This window comes from Gavialis gangeticus, unplaced genomic scaffold (assembly GCF_001723915.1).
Source record: "Gavialis gangeticus isolate Ggan-Ray unplaced genomic scaffold, GavGan_comp1, whole genome shotgun sequence".
NCBI classification, from domain to species: Eukaryota; Metazoa; Chordata; order Crocodylia; family Gavialidae; genus Gavialis; species Gavialis gangeticus.
In genome coordinates, this window is record NW_017729004.1 from 5922236 (window position 1) to 5942345 (window position 20110).

Sequence of the window (20110 nt, forward strand, 5' to 3'; positions counted from 1 at the left end):
CTTCCAGAGAAGGAGACCTGCTTCTAGGGGAACTCTGAGCGGTGTGGAGCACAAACTCAGATTCCCCTTCCTTCCCCACCCCTTCTCCCGCAACAGACTCACCAGCTGGTTGCTGCTCTCCGAGCTGCTGGGCTGGCCGTGTGCATGCTGCAGCTGTGTGCATGTTCATGGCAACATTACATCAGCCAAAATTTTTTGGAATATTTATTACAAAATATCAGCTCACCTGTCGGTGCCCCTTCACTTCAGTGGCCAGGGCAGTTACCCCACTTGCCCCCCCCGTGCTACAGTACCAGCACCCAGAGTTTTGCATTCTTTGCTACGCAATGGACTTTTTGCCAGCATGGGTGCCACAGCATTTTCCTGGGAGTTGGGACGCCTGAGTTTGAACCTCTTCAGCCTGAGGTGGGGATTGAGTCCGCTTCTCCCACTTCCTGGATGAGTGCTGTCACCGCTGTGTTTTTCTGAGCACAGCGGTGCTACTTGAACCTCAAGCAAGAACTTTAACTGAGCCAGTGCTGAGAGTTTTTTTGGTGACAGTTGCAGGCAAAGGCACCGCAGTTCCACCCCAGCCTGCTTTCGTCCCCTGAATTTGGGCTTAGCACTCAGCACCTCCTTAAAGTCCCTGTCTGAGGATGTTCACAGCTATAAGTTTTACTGTTTACCATTAAAATATGATCCTGGGGAAAATTGGGGTAAACTAAGAGTAGCGCAAACAGTGTTCTCCATGAGCTGATGCAAAGCCTGATGAACTTGGCAGAATGACTCCCATTGACTTAAATGGGCTTTGGGTTAAAATACTGTACTGTTGCCCATGCATTTCATCCTACGTTGCTTTGGTTTGACGAAAAGCATGTGAGCAAATCTGTGTGTGTATGTATCTATATGTTGTACCTATGCATATATATTGGTGGGTTGTGTTAAGACTCTATGAAGGCGATAAAATATGCTAAGTGTAAATCATTGAGATGGATCTTATCTGAGTGAGAGAAGATTTAAAAGTGATTTATAAGCATAGAGCAAGGTCTAAAGAGCATTGTTGGAACGGGTTTTAAAATGGGGTCTAATCTCATTTATGCCTTGGAAGCTCCAGTTTGTCTGTCTGACATGGAGAGCATGCCATTGCTGATCACTGCCCATAGCTCCAAAGGAAAATATTATTTATCAGTGTCTACTGTTAAGCAATGCCAGTGAGTCAGAGAGTTAAAATGGAAATGTTTATGGTCTGTTTCTTTGTTACAGCGTATTTTGTTCAGGCTTTCTCATCAAGGGTAGGAGGGAATGGAAACTCTTTGCATGATGGTTATAATTAGGATTTGGATCATGATTTATATTTGTGCCATTGTGAGTTCCCCTTGGGCCTCCAAAAGCACATCCCCCAAAGATGAAGCAATGAAGTGAACCATCATTCTGTTATTTATATGATCACTGATGTGTCATTAGTCCCAGTTGTCTTTGAGGTCTTGCATGCAAGCAGCACACCTCCACTGAACAATCTTCTCTTCGTCTGATGTTGCAGACGTAGCCAGGTTCTCCAATATCCACCACGTGCCTCTTCAACAGCAGACTGCATTCAGTTAATAGCACGTTTATGGGGGCCATCAAGGTCATCTCAGATACATGGCTTCTGATTATTACCCATGAAGAAAAAGCTTCTATGTTTACATTTTCAAAGCCAATTGTGGGTTTAGAGAGACCATTTCCATTACTGTTATTTTTGGCAGAACTTGTGTGATTAAATCTCATTGACACCTTTGAAAATCTCAAGCCATTGCTGAGATATTCTTCAGGGTTCTCATCCAAAAAAGTGCGTGTGTAATGCATATGTTTAGGCTTCCCTTTTCTAATTTAAAATTGGTTAAAGTGATTTTTTGGGGATTTTGGGGGTTTTTTGTTTGGTTTTTTGCTGCATCAGGGCTTAAGGAGATCCCCAGGTTAAAACTAGAGACTTTTAATAGCTCCTGAGGCCTCTTGGACTAAATTTCTAATTATAAGGATGCGCTGGAAGGAAGAGATCTGCTTAGTGAGAAAGATACTAGGAGGACTGTAGTAATCACTAGGTTCAATAAATATAGGTGTCCAAGAACCAAACAACACACTTTATTGTGGAGCAGCAGGCAACCTCTGCAGCCTCTTGTTTCTCCCTAAATAACTAGCTGTTTCACAGAGGGACCATATCCTAATGACCAAATTCCCCAGGCTCCACAGTTAGCAAAATTACAACTTCTAGCAGCACAGAAGCTAAGACAAGCAAGCAAATAAATAAATACTTGAATGACGCGCGTGATACTAGTGATGGGCAGGATTCTAGAGCTTTTAAGAAAGGATGAAATCCAAAATATCTTCAGCAATGTGAGCCATGGAAGGCAGTAAGCCAGGTTTCTTAAAGGGTAAATCTTGTCTGAGAAACTGGTCTGAATGTTTCCAAGAGCCAACTCGGCGGGCAGGTGGGATGAAGCGACGAGTATAAACAACTTGTGTTTCCAGAAGGCATTTCATACATCTGCATATGGTGTATAAAGTTAGGAAGTATTGCATACAAGGCACTCTTTTTGGGTCTGGTCCATGAGAAGTTTGCCTAGGTAAAGGCATGAAGAACTGGGCCAGCTGAATGCAGTGGGAACTGGTTAAGAAACCAGAAAGTGATGGTAAAGGTTAAAGGTCATGGGTGTTTAGAAAGGCAATGCCTTGTTTGGGAGTGAGGCTAATGATTGGTTACCTGGTTCTTAAATATGTTAAACTGTATGCCCACTACTCTGCAATGGAGATAGAAAAGAGATGAAAATGGAGTGACACGACAGGGAAGGGGAAGCGAAGGAACAGCACAAAACCTAGAAAAGGGATGCAGAAGATTTTGGGGCTTCACTCTTGCCCCTCCTTGCAGTCGTCCCATTGAAAGGGTCTCCATTTGGTTGCCATGAATGGGGTATATTCATACTTGACAGAGGGGAAAATTAGGCATCGGACTGGGGAATAGGTATCTGGTGAAAAGGACAGGGAGTGGGGGTGAAGACAGCAAGTGGTGGGGTAGGGGCATGGTAGGCAACTTGAGACATAATGGGAAGAAATATAGAGGAGACAAGCTTCTGTTTAGGCTTCATCTACACTTAGGAAGAGCCATGTTAGTGAGGCCTGGTTTAAAAAGAAAAGTTTGGCTATTATGTACATGTTTAAAAAAAAGTGACCCACTGGAGAAAGGAGGGCATTCAAGGCAAGTGGCCAAATTTAGAGGCATTGGCTCCCGCAGGAACTATGCTTACTTCAGGTCGGTGCTAGAGTTGCTCTCATGTCTACGCCTACTATTTTTTTCTTTGAGTAACAGACTTCTCTCTGTTTTCCATATTATAAATAAATTATCTTTCTTTTCAAGATTCATGAATGTCCTCATTACAGTCCTTAATGTGTCTTTCACTTTGGAAAAGACAAAAGCTAGCCCCCCCCCCCCCGCAAAAGCAAACAAAACAACATGTACACCCAAGCAGATAAACAATTTAAAACAGCAGAGTAATTCATGTTTAACAGATTAATATTTAAAAATGTATGTGGATATCAAAGACATCCTCAAATAACCTTTTAGTGCATTTTGAGACAATGGAGATAAACCTTCTATTAGGAGCACAGAATCCAGAATAAAGCAGGTGCTCTTATAAGTTTTTTTTATTATAGCGGACCAAAAATTGGGATCTTCAGCTTGCAATACATTGCGAAGTTGCAACCTGAGTTTTCATCCCAAATGATGAGGAAGTAGAAACTGATATTTTTGCTGGTGGGATGAGATGTCCTGAAAAAGTTTGGTTTAGAAATGGCAGATAATTTTGATTCAAAATTTGAATCTGGTTCATCGTGAAACTACATCCACCTGAGCTACTGTTTGCCTCTTGGAAACTGTAGTTCAGATGCTCCGTGTCATAGAAAATTAGGGTTGGAAGGGACCTCAAGAGGTCTTACCCCCTGCTCCAGGCAGGACCATTCCCAACTAGATCATCCCAGGCAAGGCTTTGTCTACCTGGGTCTTAAAAACCTCCAAGGATGGACACTATGGTCTGCCGTGATGCATTCTGGCTATTGAACTCCAGTGGTGAACAATGGTGACTTCACCAGATGTGAAGTTACTTTGCATCATGGCAGGTGGGAAGCCAAGACCATTAGGGACCAAGGGGAACATGATGCGAATCACACTCTAACTCCCATAAGGTATTGCAGTAACGCAGGTGGGAACAGATTAGTTGTGTGACTTGTTTGGATTTCTCTAAATGGAAAAATCCAAGAATGGAAAAAGAATTCAGCCAATTCCACATTTTCCTGTGGACAGTTTAAACATCCCAGAAACCATGTTTTCCATTAAAATAAATTTGATAGAAAATCTAGGATCAGCTTAATTTTTATCAAGTCCAGGCTTGGAGATTTCATAGATTTCATAGACGTTAGGGCTGGAAGGGACCTTGTAAGATCATTGGGTCCAGCCCCCCCACCCAAAGGGCAGGAAGTTAGATAGGGTCAAAGGATCCCAGCAGGACAACCATCCAAGTGTTTCTTAAAAGTGTCCAGAGTAGGTGCTTGCACCACCTCTGGTGGGGAGTCTATTGCAGGCCTTGGGGGCTCGGACAGTACAGAATTTTTTCCTTATGTCGAGCCTAAAATGGTCTTGGAGAAGTTTGTGAGCGTTGGACCTTGTCATCCCTTGGGGTGCTCTGGTGAACAAGCGTTCCCCCAAATCCTGATGCACACCCCAATGTACTTATAGGTGGCCACCAGGTCCCCCCTGAGCCTGCGCTTTTCCAGGCTGAAGAGTCCCGTGGCTCTCAGCCTCTCATCACAAGGCTTGTTTTTCTGCCCTCTGATCATGCGTGTGGCTCTCCTTTGGACTCCCTCAAGTTTCTCCATGTCCTTCCTGAATTGTGGAGCCCAGAATTGAGTGCAGTACTCCAGCTATGGCCTCACCAAGGTTGAGTACTTTGGGAGGATGACATCCTGGGATTTGCTCAAGATGCATCGGTAGATGCAAGCCAGAGTTTGGTTTGCTTTACCAGCTGCGGTATCGCATTGGTGGCTTATGTTCATCTTGTGGTCAGTCAAGACCCCCAAGTCTCTTTCAGTTATGATGCTAGTGAGCGTAGCATTGCCGAACCTATAAGTGTGCTGCCGGTTTTTCTTTTCCTGAGGTGGAGCACCTTGCATTTCTCCATATTGAATACCATCACGTTTCCATCCATCCACCTTGCAAGCCTATCGAGGTCGGCCTGGATCACCAGCCAGTCCTCAAGTGTGGACACTCTTCCCTAAAGTTTGGTGTCATCAGCAAACTTGGCCAGTCCACTTCTGACACCAGTGTCCAGATTGTTTATGAAGACATTACAGAGCACAGGTCTGAGAACGAAGCCTTGGGTACGCTGCTAGTCACCAAGCGCCATATCGATTTGGTTCCATCAACTACCGCTCCCTGGGTCCAACCTCGGAGCCAGTTCCTCAGCCATCGGACTGCGGAGTAGTCAAGGCTGCAGTTGCCCAATTTTTCCATGAGGACATCATAGGACACCAGGTCAAAGGCTTTTTTAAAGTCCAAATACATGACATCAACCTCTTCCCTTTTGTCCAGGTGATACATCACCTGGTCATAGAAGGAAATGAGGTTGGTCAAGCAAGACCTACCCGCAACAAACCCATGCTGGCTGTCCCTCTGAATGTTGCCTTCTATTAGCCTGTCAGGAATGGTTTCTTTATTCATTTTTTCCAAGATCTTCCCAGGAATTGAGGTCAAACTGATTGGCCTGTAGTTTCCCGGGTCTTTGTTCCTCCCTTTCTTGAAGATGGGCACCACATTGGCTCTTTTCCAATCTTCAAGTACTTCACCCGAGCACCACAAGTTCTCGAATATCCTCGCCAGTGGCTGCACTATGATGTCTGCCAGCTCCTTTAGCACTCTTGGGTGCAACCTATCCAGACCAGCTGATTTGTCGTGGTCCAGCCTCTCAAGATGTGCCCTCACAAGACCTATGCCTATAGTGGGCATATATTCACCCTCACCCTGGTCATCCCGCCCCGGTGGTCCCTTTGGGCTGGTGAAAAAACAACACAAAGTAATCATGAAGCAGATTGGCTTTCTCCTGCGTGTTGGCAGTCAGCTGTCCCAGTTGGTTTAGCGGGGGACCTATGTCGCCCTTGTTTTTCTTCCACATATCTGAAAAAAGGACTTTTATTGTCCTTGATTCATGTAGCCAGTTTGAGTTCAGCTGCAGCTTTTTTAATTGAGACAGATCATTCCTGGGAAAACTAAATTAGACTGTGACCCTCCCTGAATTAATATTTCTTGATAAGAAAAAGAACTGTGAAATACACTGATCGTCTGACCTTATCGAGATCATTGCTAAATGTTATAATGTTGTCACAGCTGGGAAAATGATCAAGTTGGGCAAATTTTGCATGAGTGTTGGTGTTACTCATATTAAAGTCGCAGTTTGTGTGTACGTTCTTCTCCCCAGTGACTGAGGAAAGAGGACCCTTGCAAAACATATTAATTGTCCACAAGGCAGAGGGACCTCTTGATTATGGGGTCAAGACTTGTGCTGTTTTCATAGTCCTGCCACCTTGACCTACAGTATGGCATTTAGAAGTCACCTATTCTCTCTCTGCTTCTGCTTCTTTACTAATAAGATGGATACGAGACTATTACGGGGCCTCATTTAGGGGTTCTAGGACTTGTGTGCCCAAATCATCAAGGCACTGTATCCCTCTCCTTCTCCTTCATGCTCCCTGATGGAAAACGCAGTGCACGTTTAGAGCTGTGTGTGTGTGTGTGCACGCGTGCATCGTGGTAATTTAGAGGCGAGACTATGAGTGTGGAAGTTTGCAAGGGAGAGGGGAGGGAAGAATGGTTGTTGCAGGCCTACTTTGCCATGTGGAACAGAACTGCAGCCACTCTCAAATGTATTAGTGTAACAGCCACAAATACAAAGAATAGATGCAAATAGGTCTTTGCTTGGCTTGAACTCCAGCTCTGACTGTTGTTCACCACTTACAACACTTTTGCTGCACCTCTGTACAGCACACAGGAACATCCAGAGGCTGCACAATGAATGCACGAGCAGGGCAGACCAAGCTAGGCTGCTCTCAAAGGATGTTGCTGAGTCTAGGGGGCTACCAGCGGAATTGTACCTACCTCTACCAGACGTAAACTCAGCTCCGCGGCTATAGCTCAGGCATCTTTTTCAGCTGGATGTCCTCTGTTATTAGATGTTTATAATTAAGGCATGCACATCTCTTCCCAGGAGGGCTTTCTGGTTTGTGTTAGATGCTGTGATTGCAAAGTGGAAGGAAAATGACAGGTGTGGAGAATTTGCCTCATTGCTCCACATATGGGAATGAGTTCCCACGAAGGTAAACTGGTATATCTTGTGCTTTTTTCTGACCCCTTCAGCACGTGAATCACGTGCCCTTAGATATCACCTCTGCCACGAGTCCTGATTGCTTCTGCCTCTGCAATGTGGCTACCGCCTGGATACCTGTCACATTCCTGTGGGCGCTCTCTTGTAACATACGTCATTTCTGAAGTTGGCCCCTTAGGTCTTGTCCCCTCTGGTTAGTGCTTTCCTGCTCTCTACCCCTCTCTTCAGGCAAGGTACATCAGCTCATACTTTCTCAGACACAGCAGGATAAATTGAGAGGTGGTATGTATTGCGGGGGTGTGCATTACACATCCGTCCCTGGGTGGAAGGTAATTTTACGTGCCGAGGGGGTCAGAAGATGTGTACGTTACACCCGTTTAGACTCCCTTCCATATAGATACACTTAGATTTGCTCAGGAGACAGGTTGAGGCAGCAGTTTAATCTTTCCAAGGTAATAAGCACATTTGGTCAGTGGAGCTCATGCCCTTTTCCCCCTGTCACCACTTGGAAACTGGTTGTGGTCTAGGCTGCACCTTGCACAAGTTCCCAGTTATTTCTCAGTGCACGTAATCCATTCAAGACTTCCCAAATCACCCTATTACTGGCACCCTGCAGCAACAGGTGCCCTTGTTCCATTTTCTTCCTCCGAGGTGATGGATGATTTGTGTGTCCTCTCTGGAGATGTAAGTCAAGCTAGCAGGAAAATCCTTCCATCCAAAATATACCGCATCCCCTGAATTCTGCAAAACAGAGGCTCCTTATCTCCGGAGCACAACTTCATGGTTCAGGGCCTGATCTTTGTGTGCCACCAGTGCCTAGAGCATGGGTGGCCAAGCAGTGGCATGCATATTGCATACCACACGTAGCAGAGCCGTCTTGGTGTGTGGCCTGTAGAAGATCAGGGAGGGAGCAGGGACAACAGTGGCAGGTAGGGCAGGGAGCAGAAAGCTGAGCAGCAGATCTGGCAGGGGAAAGGGATTGAAGTGGCACCTGGGGAAGGTGCAGGGCTAATTTGTGGCATGCCTACCAGAAAGGTTTGCCCCCACTGCCATCCAGCATACAGCTGGTTGGGCTCTGGCAGTCTGTCCAGCAGGAGGCATTGGCTATTCTAGCATGTTACAAGGCTCCTCAGTCATTTCCCTGTTGCTTTGAGCACAACCTGTTCCCACCTAGTCTTTCAACAAGTGCCAACTTTTCTCTCTCCTGTTACATGTTCATGTATTAGGGGTTGCAAAAGATCCATTTTCAAAGTGCTGTAAGATGGTGGCTGCCAGCTGAGTTACCGAGCTCAGAGAGCTAAATCCCTCTGTTCTGTTTATAATGTGTATCCCCTTGATGCCCTGGCTCAGCATTTGCACGTAGGTGGAAACAAAAAAGTTTTGAACAGAAGCTGTGATCCATTAAGGGAAGCTGAGAACGGGGAGGTAGATGAACCGGGCTGTATCCCTGGGTCTGGTGGTGTTGCTAAGGAAGGATTGTCCTGTGATCAGAGTGCTAGGATAGGGCTTAGGAGACCCGTGGTCAGTCCCTTGTTCTGCCATAAGCTTGTATCTGACCTTGGGTTTGTATCCGACTCTTCTCTGTGCCTTAGTTTCTCCACCGGAGAGCTGTCTCTATAAAGTGTTTTGAGATCCTCATGCAAAAGAAGTGCAAGAGCAGGTATACCACCCTCCCCTTGATTAGCTGTGATTGAATTGCGTGGAAACACAGCTCATAGATAATCTTGTCCAGCCTGCGAGTGATGGCTTGATCGGGCTGAGTTCCCAAAACACAAGGAGCAAGATCCACAGTGCTGAATGCCCTCTGCCCCACGTCCCTCCTTCTCCACTACAATAAACACATGCTTCTTGTCCTTCCCATGAAAGGAGCATCCACAGACCTCTCCCCACTTCCCTTCCACATCTTTCCCACTGGCTCCCCTCCATTGTGCATGCAGCATATTATTTGTTGTAACGACGATGCAAAAGGCAGGCTCAGTTTTGCATTCATCTCACCTCCTAATGTTGTTACCTTGGGTTCTTCTCCCCTAAACCCGTTTGTCATCTTGACATATTTTTTGTGTCTTTAGCCTTACAGTGTTATGTTAGGGTGAAGCTTTGTGGCCTGGGTTATGTGAGCAGTCAGACTGGATAGATAAAAGGCCCTTTCTGGTCTTAAACTCTGTGAACTGTGCTGAAACGCTTGTCCTGGTCAGCTCGTGTTCATCAGTGGCAGAACACGTTTGTTCAGCTCCCACCACAACGGGGCTTGATCCCGGCATCAAACCTTGGGATGCCAGCACAATGCAAATCGCAGCAAAAGTTGGCGATAACGCGCAAGCTGTTTGGATTATGGGTTCCCACTGTCCATACCTCCAAGGCCTTGCAAGTTCTCATTTCTTGTCTCCCTTTCCCCAGAGCCTATGGTTCCTTTCAAGACAAAGCTGGAGGATGTTGAAGTTCGGGAGAAAGAGTCTGCCATGTTCCAGTGCGAGGTGCCTGTCCCAAGCACAGAGACCGCCTGGTTCAAGGAGGAGACCAAACTCCAGCAAAGCAAGAAGTACAACATTGAAGAAGAGGGAACGCACCGCCGGCTCACCATCCAGAACGTCACCACGGATGACGACGCTGTCTACATCTGCGAAATGAAAGAAGGGAGCAGGACCATTGCAGAACTGACCGTCCAAGGTGAGAGGGAGAGAACGTATTCACTCCCATTGGGTTTATTTTCCTCCCTTTCTAACCTTGCTCCTTACCATTTATCAATTGCTGGAATCAGAATCTTTTCCTGGCTGAGCTGATGGTTTTAAGTGGGGTTTGCAGCTAGCTTTTACCATTTGACCAGTAAAATGTAGTACGACTGTCATCTTGGAAGGCATGAACTGCTGCTAAGGTAATTCCTTGAATGGGCTGCTAATGGGGAAGTCTCCATCTCTGGTCAAAAGTTTGTCTTGGTTGGGCGAGAGGATTTGGGACCGTGTGTCTAACTACAACTGAAAGCAGCAGAACACATACAGAAATCTGGCCCTTACCTGGACTCAGTAGCAAACTTGTAATTCTTGCATGCAGATTAGTCGCTAGTAGGTAAAACATGCAATATTGCAGGGTTTAGATCTGGATCCAGTTGTACCTGAAGCTGAGAGCTGCTCTGATCCAGAGGTTTGACTTGGCTGGCTACACAGCTTAGGATCCAGTGGCAAAATTTGGAGGGAGATCCAAACTGAGATCCCACTTTTCCCAAGGTGTGGTGGGTTAGGGTTTCTCTGCGCTGAAGTGTAGGGTTTAGAGTAATGGAGGGCTCAGAAACACAGAACTATGTTGAGCCTACTGATTCACCAGCAGGAACGGGGATCTGCAAATACGCATCCGTGAGCTCTGGCCCTGATTCTGATTTTGCTTGCTGTTGTGTAAATGGCAAGCACCTCCACTAGACCCCATTGAAAAATGCAGGGAACTGCATCTGGTCCTTCCTATTTATGGTCTGCCCTTACTCCCATTGACACAGTCATTGCGAGCCTGGTGGCAGAAGACAGCGGGACCCTGATCATGTGTTAGATTTGCATATACAAGTGCATGTTTTGCATCCGCAAACAAATGGCCACGTGTGCATGTTGGTAAGTGTGGGCATAGTGGGATAAAAAGGCCCAAAGAGATACGAGGGTTCAAAAAGTTAAAGAAATTGTGATTGTAATTGGGGGCATATTATGGGCTCCCTGATTGATTGTGTGATTGTAAGATTCAGAGATGGTTTCAGAGCATCTGCACAATCTTCCTGTAGTGTTCATGGCTTCACAGAGGGCCGGCATATAGATACAGCATAACTACATTAATGACTCCTTTAAAGCCTTGTGAAAGAAAACCCCACCCATGCCTAAATAATGTTACAGCCCTTAATAACATTTGTAGCTTCACAGGCAAAGGAAATTTTGCATGTGTAACCGGACCTCCTGCTATAGGGTGTAAAGTGATCTCACGTGGGAGTTGGAAAGGATCTTTCCCCTTCACTGTCACATCATCATACACTTGTATTGGGCACTTCCACAGTTGGGACATTGATACCACTGATAGAGAGGATGTCTTTGGCCCACCAGAGTGAATCCTAAATTCCTGAGCAATTCACAATGAACCTTATAAAATCCACTGCCAGAGTTTAATCTGAATAACTCTGATGAGGATAGCTTTGATCTTTCGTTTTAGAGGGTGTTCCACATCCAAAATGTCCTTGGCAATAACAGAGTTTCCCTGAAAATCTGACTGAAGTTACCTGTGGACAGTTTTGCCCTGTAACTTTGAGCTTTTCCTAGCAGGTTATGGAAATGTCAAAGTTACAATAAGGGGGAAACACCATAAGCACCACCATAAGTGACTCCATGGGAATGGGCAGGTCTGATTTAATTGTTTTTAAAAATCACCTGAGGATCTCACAGCTATTTCCTCATAGGTTGAGGGAATGTAGTGTGGGCATCAATTATGCTATTAATTAGATAAATGTATGGGAGTCCATAGCAGTATCCCTCCAGGGACCTACCTGTTCTCAGATGCATGCTGGCTTCCTTAAGGAAGGGATTAATATGGGTCATGGCACATGATAAAAGCCTACCATAATTAATTTTTTTCCAACTATTTTAGTTGGTCTAATAAAAGATATCAGATTCACCCAAACAGCCTTGTCTCCCATAATTAAATGCTTCCCTTGCCAAGGCAACGCACACAGTATTTTCCCAACAGAAGACGCATCAGATCCTAAACTGCAAGTACAGTTGATTGTAGCCATCTACTACAGAATTTACTATCCCCCTTTTATGGCTCCATGGATTGAAGTCTGGAAGAAATCATTGCAATAGCCCATTCTGATCTAGAATTTCCCCCAAGACTTCTTGAATCAAAAATATATATTGCATTTAAGCTGGAGCTATTGACATTGTGTTGATCCAGCCGATCTGGGCAGTGCAGTGAAGCTCAAGTATTTCAAGTCTGACATATGATTTTGGTTACTTTATTTCTCAAAGGGAACATCATTAAGAAGCTGCCACGCAAGACTGCAGTCGGGGTAAATGATACAGCGATATTCTGCGTGGAGCTGGCCAACGAGTGTCCGAACATCCGCTGGCTGAAGAATAAGGAAGAATTGAAGCCCAGCAACCGAATCTACATCACCTCATTGGGCAAGCAACATACCATGATCATCCGAGACTGCAAGATGGAGGATGCTGGGGAGATTGCGTTCCTGGCAGACGAATGCAGAACATCCACCCAGTTTGCTGTCTGCAGTAAGCTCTGCTTTCAGTTTTTGATGCACGTTGCACTTTCCCACCAAGATGATGCGCTCAGTCCAAATGGTTATTAGTGTTAGCACTAATTTACCATACTTTGCCTCCAGCAGATGACCCTCTTAAGTTCTCCCAGGATTCACAGCACTAACTACTATTCCTGTATTTATACAGGTCTCATGCTTTAAAGTCCCTGAGTGAACAGGGATGGGGAAATGTTGAAATAAGGGCCTGATTTTAACCAGCGGTCTAAATGGGATGAAATTAGATGCTAACACTAATAACTAATGTATTAGGGTAAATTAGATGCTCTATGGAGTTGACAGAAGTTTTTGTATCTGCACCATTATAAAAGTGAGCAAGAGAGCACAAAAATTTGGGGGGGGAGGAAGAGCAGTGTGTGCATCTGCATGTGTGTGTGTGTGTGTGTGTGTGTGTGTGTGTGTGTGTGTGTGTGTGTGTGTGTGTGTGTGTGTGTGTGTGTGTGTGTATTTCCTCTCTGTAACAGTCTTCAGGAAAGACAAAATGGCAGCAGACTTATAGTAGCTTAATCTAGCTAGTAGGGATGACAATAGCTGAGAGGGTATGGGGACATGGACTTTGGCATTTTAGAGCAACTAATACACATACCCATGGTCACTGGAGAGCTTGTATTCTGGTTGCTACCCCAGTCTTCTATTGTTATGTAGACCAGCGAGGCTCAGGTAGCAAAGGTCTGCTAGCATGTGTTGCAATTACACCTTTCTTTTGATTTGAAAACATCCCCTGAATCAATGGTAGATTTGGGAAGGGAAAATATCAGACTATTTCCAGGCTCTCTACCACTGGGAGTGTTGCTGGTCAGGAGGCATTTAGCCCAGATAGCCAGCTGTTTTACTCTGACTTCAGTCTTGGTCAAGGATTTCCAAACTAATCAGTGAAAGTAAATATAAAACATGGATAGTTTGGATACCCTTTGTTATACAATTAGTTCCAGAAGCAAAAAACTAGAGTTCCTACTATAGATAGTTTGATAGAGTATCAAAGCAAAACTCAGGGGCCTCAAAGCTGGGGCTCATTTCTAGGGACAATTTTATTTACATGGCTGTTGCCTTCTTCAAGATTTTTCCAAACACAAGGAACTGGGTCTGCATACACAGCTAAATAAATTGTCCTTCTTGGCTTAGAAATGGTGATGGGTGAGACAGACAGCAGACAGGTGTGTCTTTTGGGAGCTCATGTTACAAAGGGTCTTACAGATGAGGCTGGCATTTTGTGCTAATGTTGGTTGTCAGCAACAGGACAGAGGGGAGAGTCTTAAAATCTCTTCAGTGCAGAGAGAGGCAAAGCCTATGGGCACTGACAAAAGTAATAATTGTTGCACATTTGGCCCCCTAAAAGCACTCTACAGGTGTGCCCTGACAAAAGGTGTTTATATATATATATATATATCATTAAGAGAACCAAGACGATCTCATATCTTGGGGGGAGCTCCAGTCCACCTTCAAGCCCAGGCTGGGCAAACTCCAGAGCAGAGCTCCCTTCCCTGCCTTCTGCCCCCTCTAGTCCTGAAGACAGTAGGGCTGGGTAGGGAAAGGGGCTAGGGGAGAAAGGCTGCAAACATGCAGCCTCTCTTCACTGGATGAGCTCCAAAATGGAGCTGAATTCTCCACCCCAACCAAACAGTGAACATCTGTTGGGTCCAGGGATTCATTGTAAGACATTGCGCTTTCTGTGAAGCACCATGAGTTACAGTAGAGAGCTGCACATCTGTTAGCACCCTATGTGTCAAGCAACAGAGGCAGCTGTAAAAACATGCGACTCCAAAGCTCCAGCATTCAGTCATTGACCCTGCCTCAGTTTTCACCTGTCCAGTTTTTCTATCACTTATCTCTGAGGCTGGCCCTATTATGGTTTCAGAGCCAGATCCGCAGCTGGTACTGAACTCAGTGGAGCTATACCAGCTTACATCAGTTGCGAGTCTGGGCCAAAATGTTCTAGTTTATTATTGGAGCAGGTGGCAGGGGAGGAATGTTGCTCTATGAAATGACAAGATGATGCCCCTAGCACAGGTGCCTTGGCATGGAAAAGACTTACGTTATGGCCAGGATGTCCTGTCCTGTTGTGTAAGGGACAACCAGACCATAAATGATGGCTCCTGGCTCAACGAGTGCACGTGCAAGGAGTCCACTTTTACAGCAATGTCACATATTCCTGACAGCAGGAATGCAGGGGCCATTGCACCAGTGGCTCTCTTATCTTGACACAAATCTTCTCCCTCCTGGTATGGCTGTTTGGCGATGCAGAGGCGTATGTCCAGAGGGCAGAAATCTGCTCTCATTCTAGAGGCGCTCAGCTGCTATCACACAAATTACACTGGATATACATCAGCAAAATAGGGAGGGGACTTAGTGCACGGTGATTCGAACATGCTCCGGTGTTGACTCTCATGATCAGAAAAGGTCAAAGCCTGTCCCAGCTGAAGTGGCCCATGGAGCTAGGACATTGAAGAAGCACCGTTTTCAATTGCCAACAACATGCTAGAATACGAAGTAGCCAGCATCACATTTGGAAGGTTTTGACTCCCCAGCCTGAATGACCAGGCATGCATTTCCACTCGAATTGACTTTGGGAGGGCATCCGTGCAAGTCCAGAGTGAGGCTCAAACTTCTGCCTTTCGATCCTAAGTGAGATGCTGTCACTGCTCTGCTACCAGGCCCTCTTCTTATTATAACATAGTTAGTACAGAAAATTGCCTCTTGGACTACGCTACTCAGAAGCCTTCCAGGAAGCTGGCCGGGGTGTGCAGTTGGGATCGGAAAATTAAGCCTGCTGGATGGTTAATGGCAAAACTCAAGTTCCTGACTTTTTTTAGTGTGATCCTCAAGCCCAGTTCCTACAGAGGTAATATATTTCTGACCTATTTACTGATGAAGGGTGCTGCATAAGAGCAAATGTAATTATTCAAATACCATACTTTTCCTTCAGCAGACGACCCTCTTAGGTTCTCCCTGAATTCACAGCACTAGCCACTATTCCTGTATTTATACAGGTCTCTTTAAAGTCCCTAAGTGAACAGCAAAAAAGTTGAAATAAAGGCTTGATTTTAACTAACGTTCTAACGAACAAATGTCCTAATCTAATGAATCCCAATCAAGCTGCATCTCACCAGGGTAACTTTAAGCATGTAGATATTTCTTTTCCCCCAGACTGTTGGAGAGCTATTTTTTTTTAAATTTATCTTCAATGAAATAATAGAAAAACAAAGTGAAAGTTGCTCGCTCGCTCTCTATTAAATATGGTGTATGTATAAGATGTGGGAGTGTAGTGTTTTGCACGCATGTGTGAAATAATGTCTGTGGATAGTTCATGCAGGTATGTGAAGAAAGGTGCGAGTGTGCATGTGTGTGAGCCTCACAGGTGTGTAAGGAGAGTCCATGATGATTTGTGCATATGAGAAAGTAGGGTCTTGCTGGATGTGCAGGAGGCGGGCGTCAGTAATACTGTGTGGTAATTCTGTGCTAAAGTGTACATCTGGTCTGGGAAGCAGGTAGTGGTATTTTCTGGTCAAAACTGGACCCTGAATAGGGTGTGTGTGTGTGCGCGCATGCAGGAGTTCAATAGCACTGTATGTGTGTGGGGCAATAATCTGGTGGGTCTGCACATAAGTGTTAAAGGTACCATGTGTGTCTTAGCACTAATGTGGGTGCAGAGAAATCAGTACCTCTGGGGTGTGAGTTAGTGGCACTGTGTATGCACGCATATGTGTGTGTGCACAGGTGGTCAATAATGTTGTGTAGGGGTTATGGTCTGTGTGTTTGCCTGGGCCAGGGCTGCCCAACTTTGGTGTGGCTGCACCCGATGCGAGGATATCCAGGCCACACGTTGTGGGGATGGCCTCCAGGGGCAAGCTGTCCCTCCGCACTGCATGGCAACAGGAGAGGCAACTGCACCTGGACAGCCGTGATCCAGGGAAACTATAGGCTTGTGTGAGTTTGGGCAGGGATGCAATACTTCACGGGGAAGGATCTGTCTTCAAATCCTCTCCCCATTTCAAATCACGACTGATATAACTTTTGAGCCCGATGTGTTGGTGTGAGCACGGGGGGCGTGAATGCTAATCCCAGTAGCCATACAAGCAGCTTTCAGCACGCTCTTCTGTGCGGTGGCTTTTTTACTTTACGGTAAGGTTCGCTCTTTGTCTTTATCCCCGTACAGCTCCCAGGAAGCCTCCCTCCCATCCTCCAACTAACCCTGTGGTGAAAAATAAAACAGAAACCTCAGTGACGCTAGCTTGGTCCCCACCCAAGACAGACCGCCCCATCCCCATTGACGGCTATGTCGTAGAACGCAAGAAACTGATGGGCTTCACCTGGATGCGGTGTCACGAGTCTCCCGTCCCCGTCCCCGAATTCACAGTGAGCGACCTGTCGGAAGAGGGAGATTACCAGTTCCGCGTTTCTGCTGTCAACAGCTACGGGCAGAGCCCTTACCTGGAGTTCCTGGGATCCCAGCATCTGGGTGAGCCCCAAACACAGGGATGCAGACAACCCCGTTGGCTAGCAATGCGGTCACATTGTTGGGTAGGCCTGGTTGAAAACTTGTCTTCTTCAAGAATCAACCCTCTCTGGGGCACGGGAGGCAGCACGCACTGGGGTCTGGCCCGTTCCCAGAATTATTTCTATTTTTGAGGGTGTTTACTGGGATTTGGAAGGGTTTAGACCTCTGCCCCTACTATTTACGATGCTATAATCAGTTGCTGGTGGTGCGTCCCCAGGCACATGCCCATTGCCTTCAATGGATGTGGCCTTCTCAAAGACTTCCCCATATTGGCTTCTTGTCTTTGGTTTCCCTTTTCTTCCCTTTAAGAGTTTGGGGTATACAAGACATCGCTTTGCAGCACGACAGCCTCATGCCTTCGGGTTTACCTCTCCCTCTTCTCCAACAGAACCGGCCCTGGCCGTGCGAACTCCACTGACAGCGGTCGAAGCCGTAGCAGGAGGGGATGCTACCTTTTCTATTGACCTCACAACCATTTGTTCTGGCACATGGTACCTTAATGGCAAAGCCTTAGAGAGCAGTGACATCTATATCATTAAGACAACCAAGACCACCCACATCCTCATCATAAAGAACGTGACCAAGAAGGACGATGGGGCGGAGGTGAAGTTTGTCGCCAACAATGTTGAAAGCAGTACCAAGATGAGAATAAGAGGTATGTGCATTGATTTCCTTCCTTCAGCCAGAAAAGCAGGGGCAGCTGTTAGGACAGGGAGCTTGGGGAGCTGGGACTGTAGGCACTATTACAAGACGGCACGCTGGACTGTAGCTACATTTATGCTGCAAACCTGCCTGCCTAGCTGCAGCGCTGTCAGACACGGCCGTGCTTCTCAGCAGAGCCTGCCTTGTGAACCAGAAGCATTTTAGTGGCATTTGCACTGTGCATTGGGAGAGCGAGTTAGCATCTTGCTCTGAGAGCACAGTTGCACTGCTTCCGATGCCAAGACGGCTTCAATACTGTACCCATCTCAAGGCCAGGTGCTGGTGCTTTCCTGACACCTTATTTCTTAGGGTTGATGGGTTGCTATAGCCATGCTGGGCCAGGAGAAGCGAGGTTTTGGGGGTTGATATGTTTTATTGGACCAAATATATGCTTCCATATATTTGTTTCTCGTAGTTTAGTTACAGGGATGCCAAATATGCTGGCCGTAAGCTGGATCTGCCCCATGCAGTTACTCCATCTGGTGCGAGTGATGGGTCACAGAGCTCGGGGGTATGTCTTTTGCCTGCTGCAGCATCCAGGGCTCGTGGCCCTGGTTGATACGGCCCTTGCCAGCTTGGGCAGCTCTTGCTGCTGCCCGGCCTGCCTCCATTCGTGCTGCCTCCTCCACATTAAGTGCTTTCTTGCCCCTCTCACCACTGCTGCTGCTGCCCCAGGCTCCAGGCCAGATCTCGCCCACGACGAACCCTGAAGTCCAAATCCGACCCAGGGCACAAGTTGAGTTTGACACTCCTGGTTTAGTAGGTATCATCCAAACAAACCTTGCTTCTCACCTTCTTGCTTAAGCAGCCTCATGGACCACGATGCTGACATCTGTTGAGCAGCAGGGACGCGGTCCTTGTTAGTAAGGGCAGCAGAATGGAGCTGTGCCTAAACTGCCCTCTTTCTGCAGTGAAGACCATATCTACCTGCTTTGCAATACAAAGCTCAATGAATGAAAGATTGGGAGATCCTCATGTGGAAATCTTCATTGAGGAATATTTAAACTACCATTAATGGGAGAGTCCAGCTGTTTGGGTGACCACACAATGCCATCAGTGGGATGAAGAAGGCCTGTGCACAACCGCACCCCTACTTGAGCCCATATTTAGGGATCTAAATGGTGCATCTGAGTTTGTATTGCTTTGGCCTGGTCTTTTCTAAGGGGAATTTCACCTTGTAGACATTTGCCTTCCATGTGGTTTGCACAAATAGACTAACAAATGACTCAAATGCAAACCCGTTTAAAAAATAACGCTAAAACAAAGAGAGATTTGGCAATTTGGTGGGATGCTGGCATGTAGAAAGAGTATGGGGTTTTCACGACTAAGGGCAGAGTTAGAAATGCCTTGTTAAATTAAACTCTCTACACCCATTTGTAGCCCTACCCTTGGAGAAGGGTGCCTTAGCACCGTGGGTGCATGGGTTGAAGATCCAGATCCTGACCTTGTGATAAACCAAGGCCAGTTACGCATCCACCCTTTTTAGCTCTGGTGTGAAACTTATGGTGCTGGGTGGATGCTGAGAAAGCAGTGGCAGGTGGCAAGTGAGGAGGTCTCCTTTCCAGGGCTTGCATCGCGAAGGAGAGGATGGATACAGATAGGTAGAGAGGCCAAGCAGGGAGAAAGTAGCTCTACAGGAAGAAAATAAAATTGTACAGCAAGGGGTCTCAAGGCCGAAGCCCAGTCCCACTGAACTCTTCTGGATTTGTTGGGGGGGTTAGCAGGACCGAGCAGACTATGGGCTCCCTCAGTGATGGGTTGAATGGCCAGACCTGGAGTCTGGGACTTGGTCATGCTGTTGTTGGAGGATTTTCCTTGAAACGTTGAGGAAAATGGTTTAAGAGCTCCATCCAGCGTTGTTTGTGACTTCACGCTGAGTATTACGAAGAAAGCATTGTGCATTGTTCTCTGCAAGACGTACGCATCCAGGGGGGCTGGATTCTCATCTCGGGGACCCTATTGCAAAGCTGGACGAGGTCCCTTGAAGTGAATCGAGCCACTCTGTATTGCATGCCTCAGGATCTGGGCCAAGGGAGAGCTTGCCACATAATACAGACTTCACGTGGGGCAGGAGGATTTCACAGGAAGCTCTTTCTCTCCCTCCCAGGCGCCGCAGTAAGAATCACTAACAAGAGCGGCGATGTGGAGAAAGTCTCGGCTCGGCTGCGCGAGGAGGCCCAGCTGCGGGCAGAGCTCTCGGACGGGGCAGCTGCTGTGACGTGGCTCAAGGATGGGAAG

General features: G+C 46.5%; 1 protein-coding gene across 1 annotated transcript in view; it reads left to right on the plus strand.

The window, feature by feature from the left end:
• Positions 1 to 20110, plus strand: part of OBSCN (obscurin, cytoskeletal calmodulin and titin-interacting RhoGEF) — a 287786-nt gene that overhangs the window by 22385 nt on the left and 245291 nt on the right. Inside the window, exons 3-7 of the mRNA XM_019507926.1 lie at positions 9780 to 10049; positions 12371 to 12631; positions 16829 to 17131; positions 17559 to 17825; positions 19980 to 20108. Coding sequence (XP_019363471.1) covers positions 9780 to 10049; positions 12371 to 12631; positions 16829 to 17131; positions 17559 to 17825; positions 19980 to 20108 — 1230 coding nt within the window. The remainder of the gene's footprint in view (positions 1 to 9779; positions 10050 to 12370; positions 12632 to 16828; positions 17132 to 17558; positions 17826 to 19979; positions 20109 to 20110) is intronic.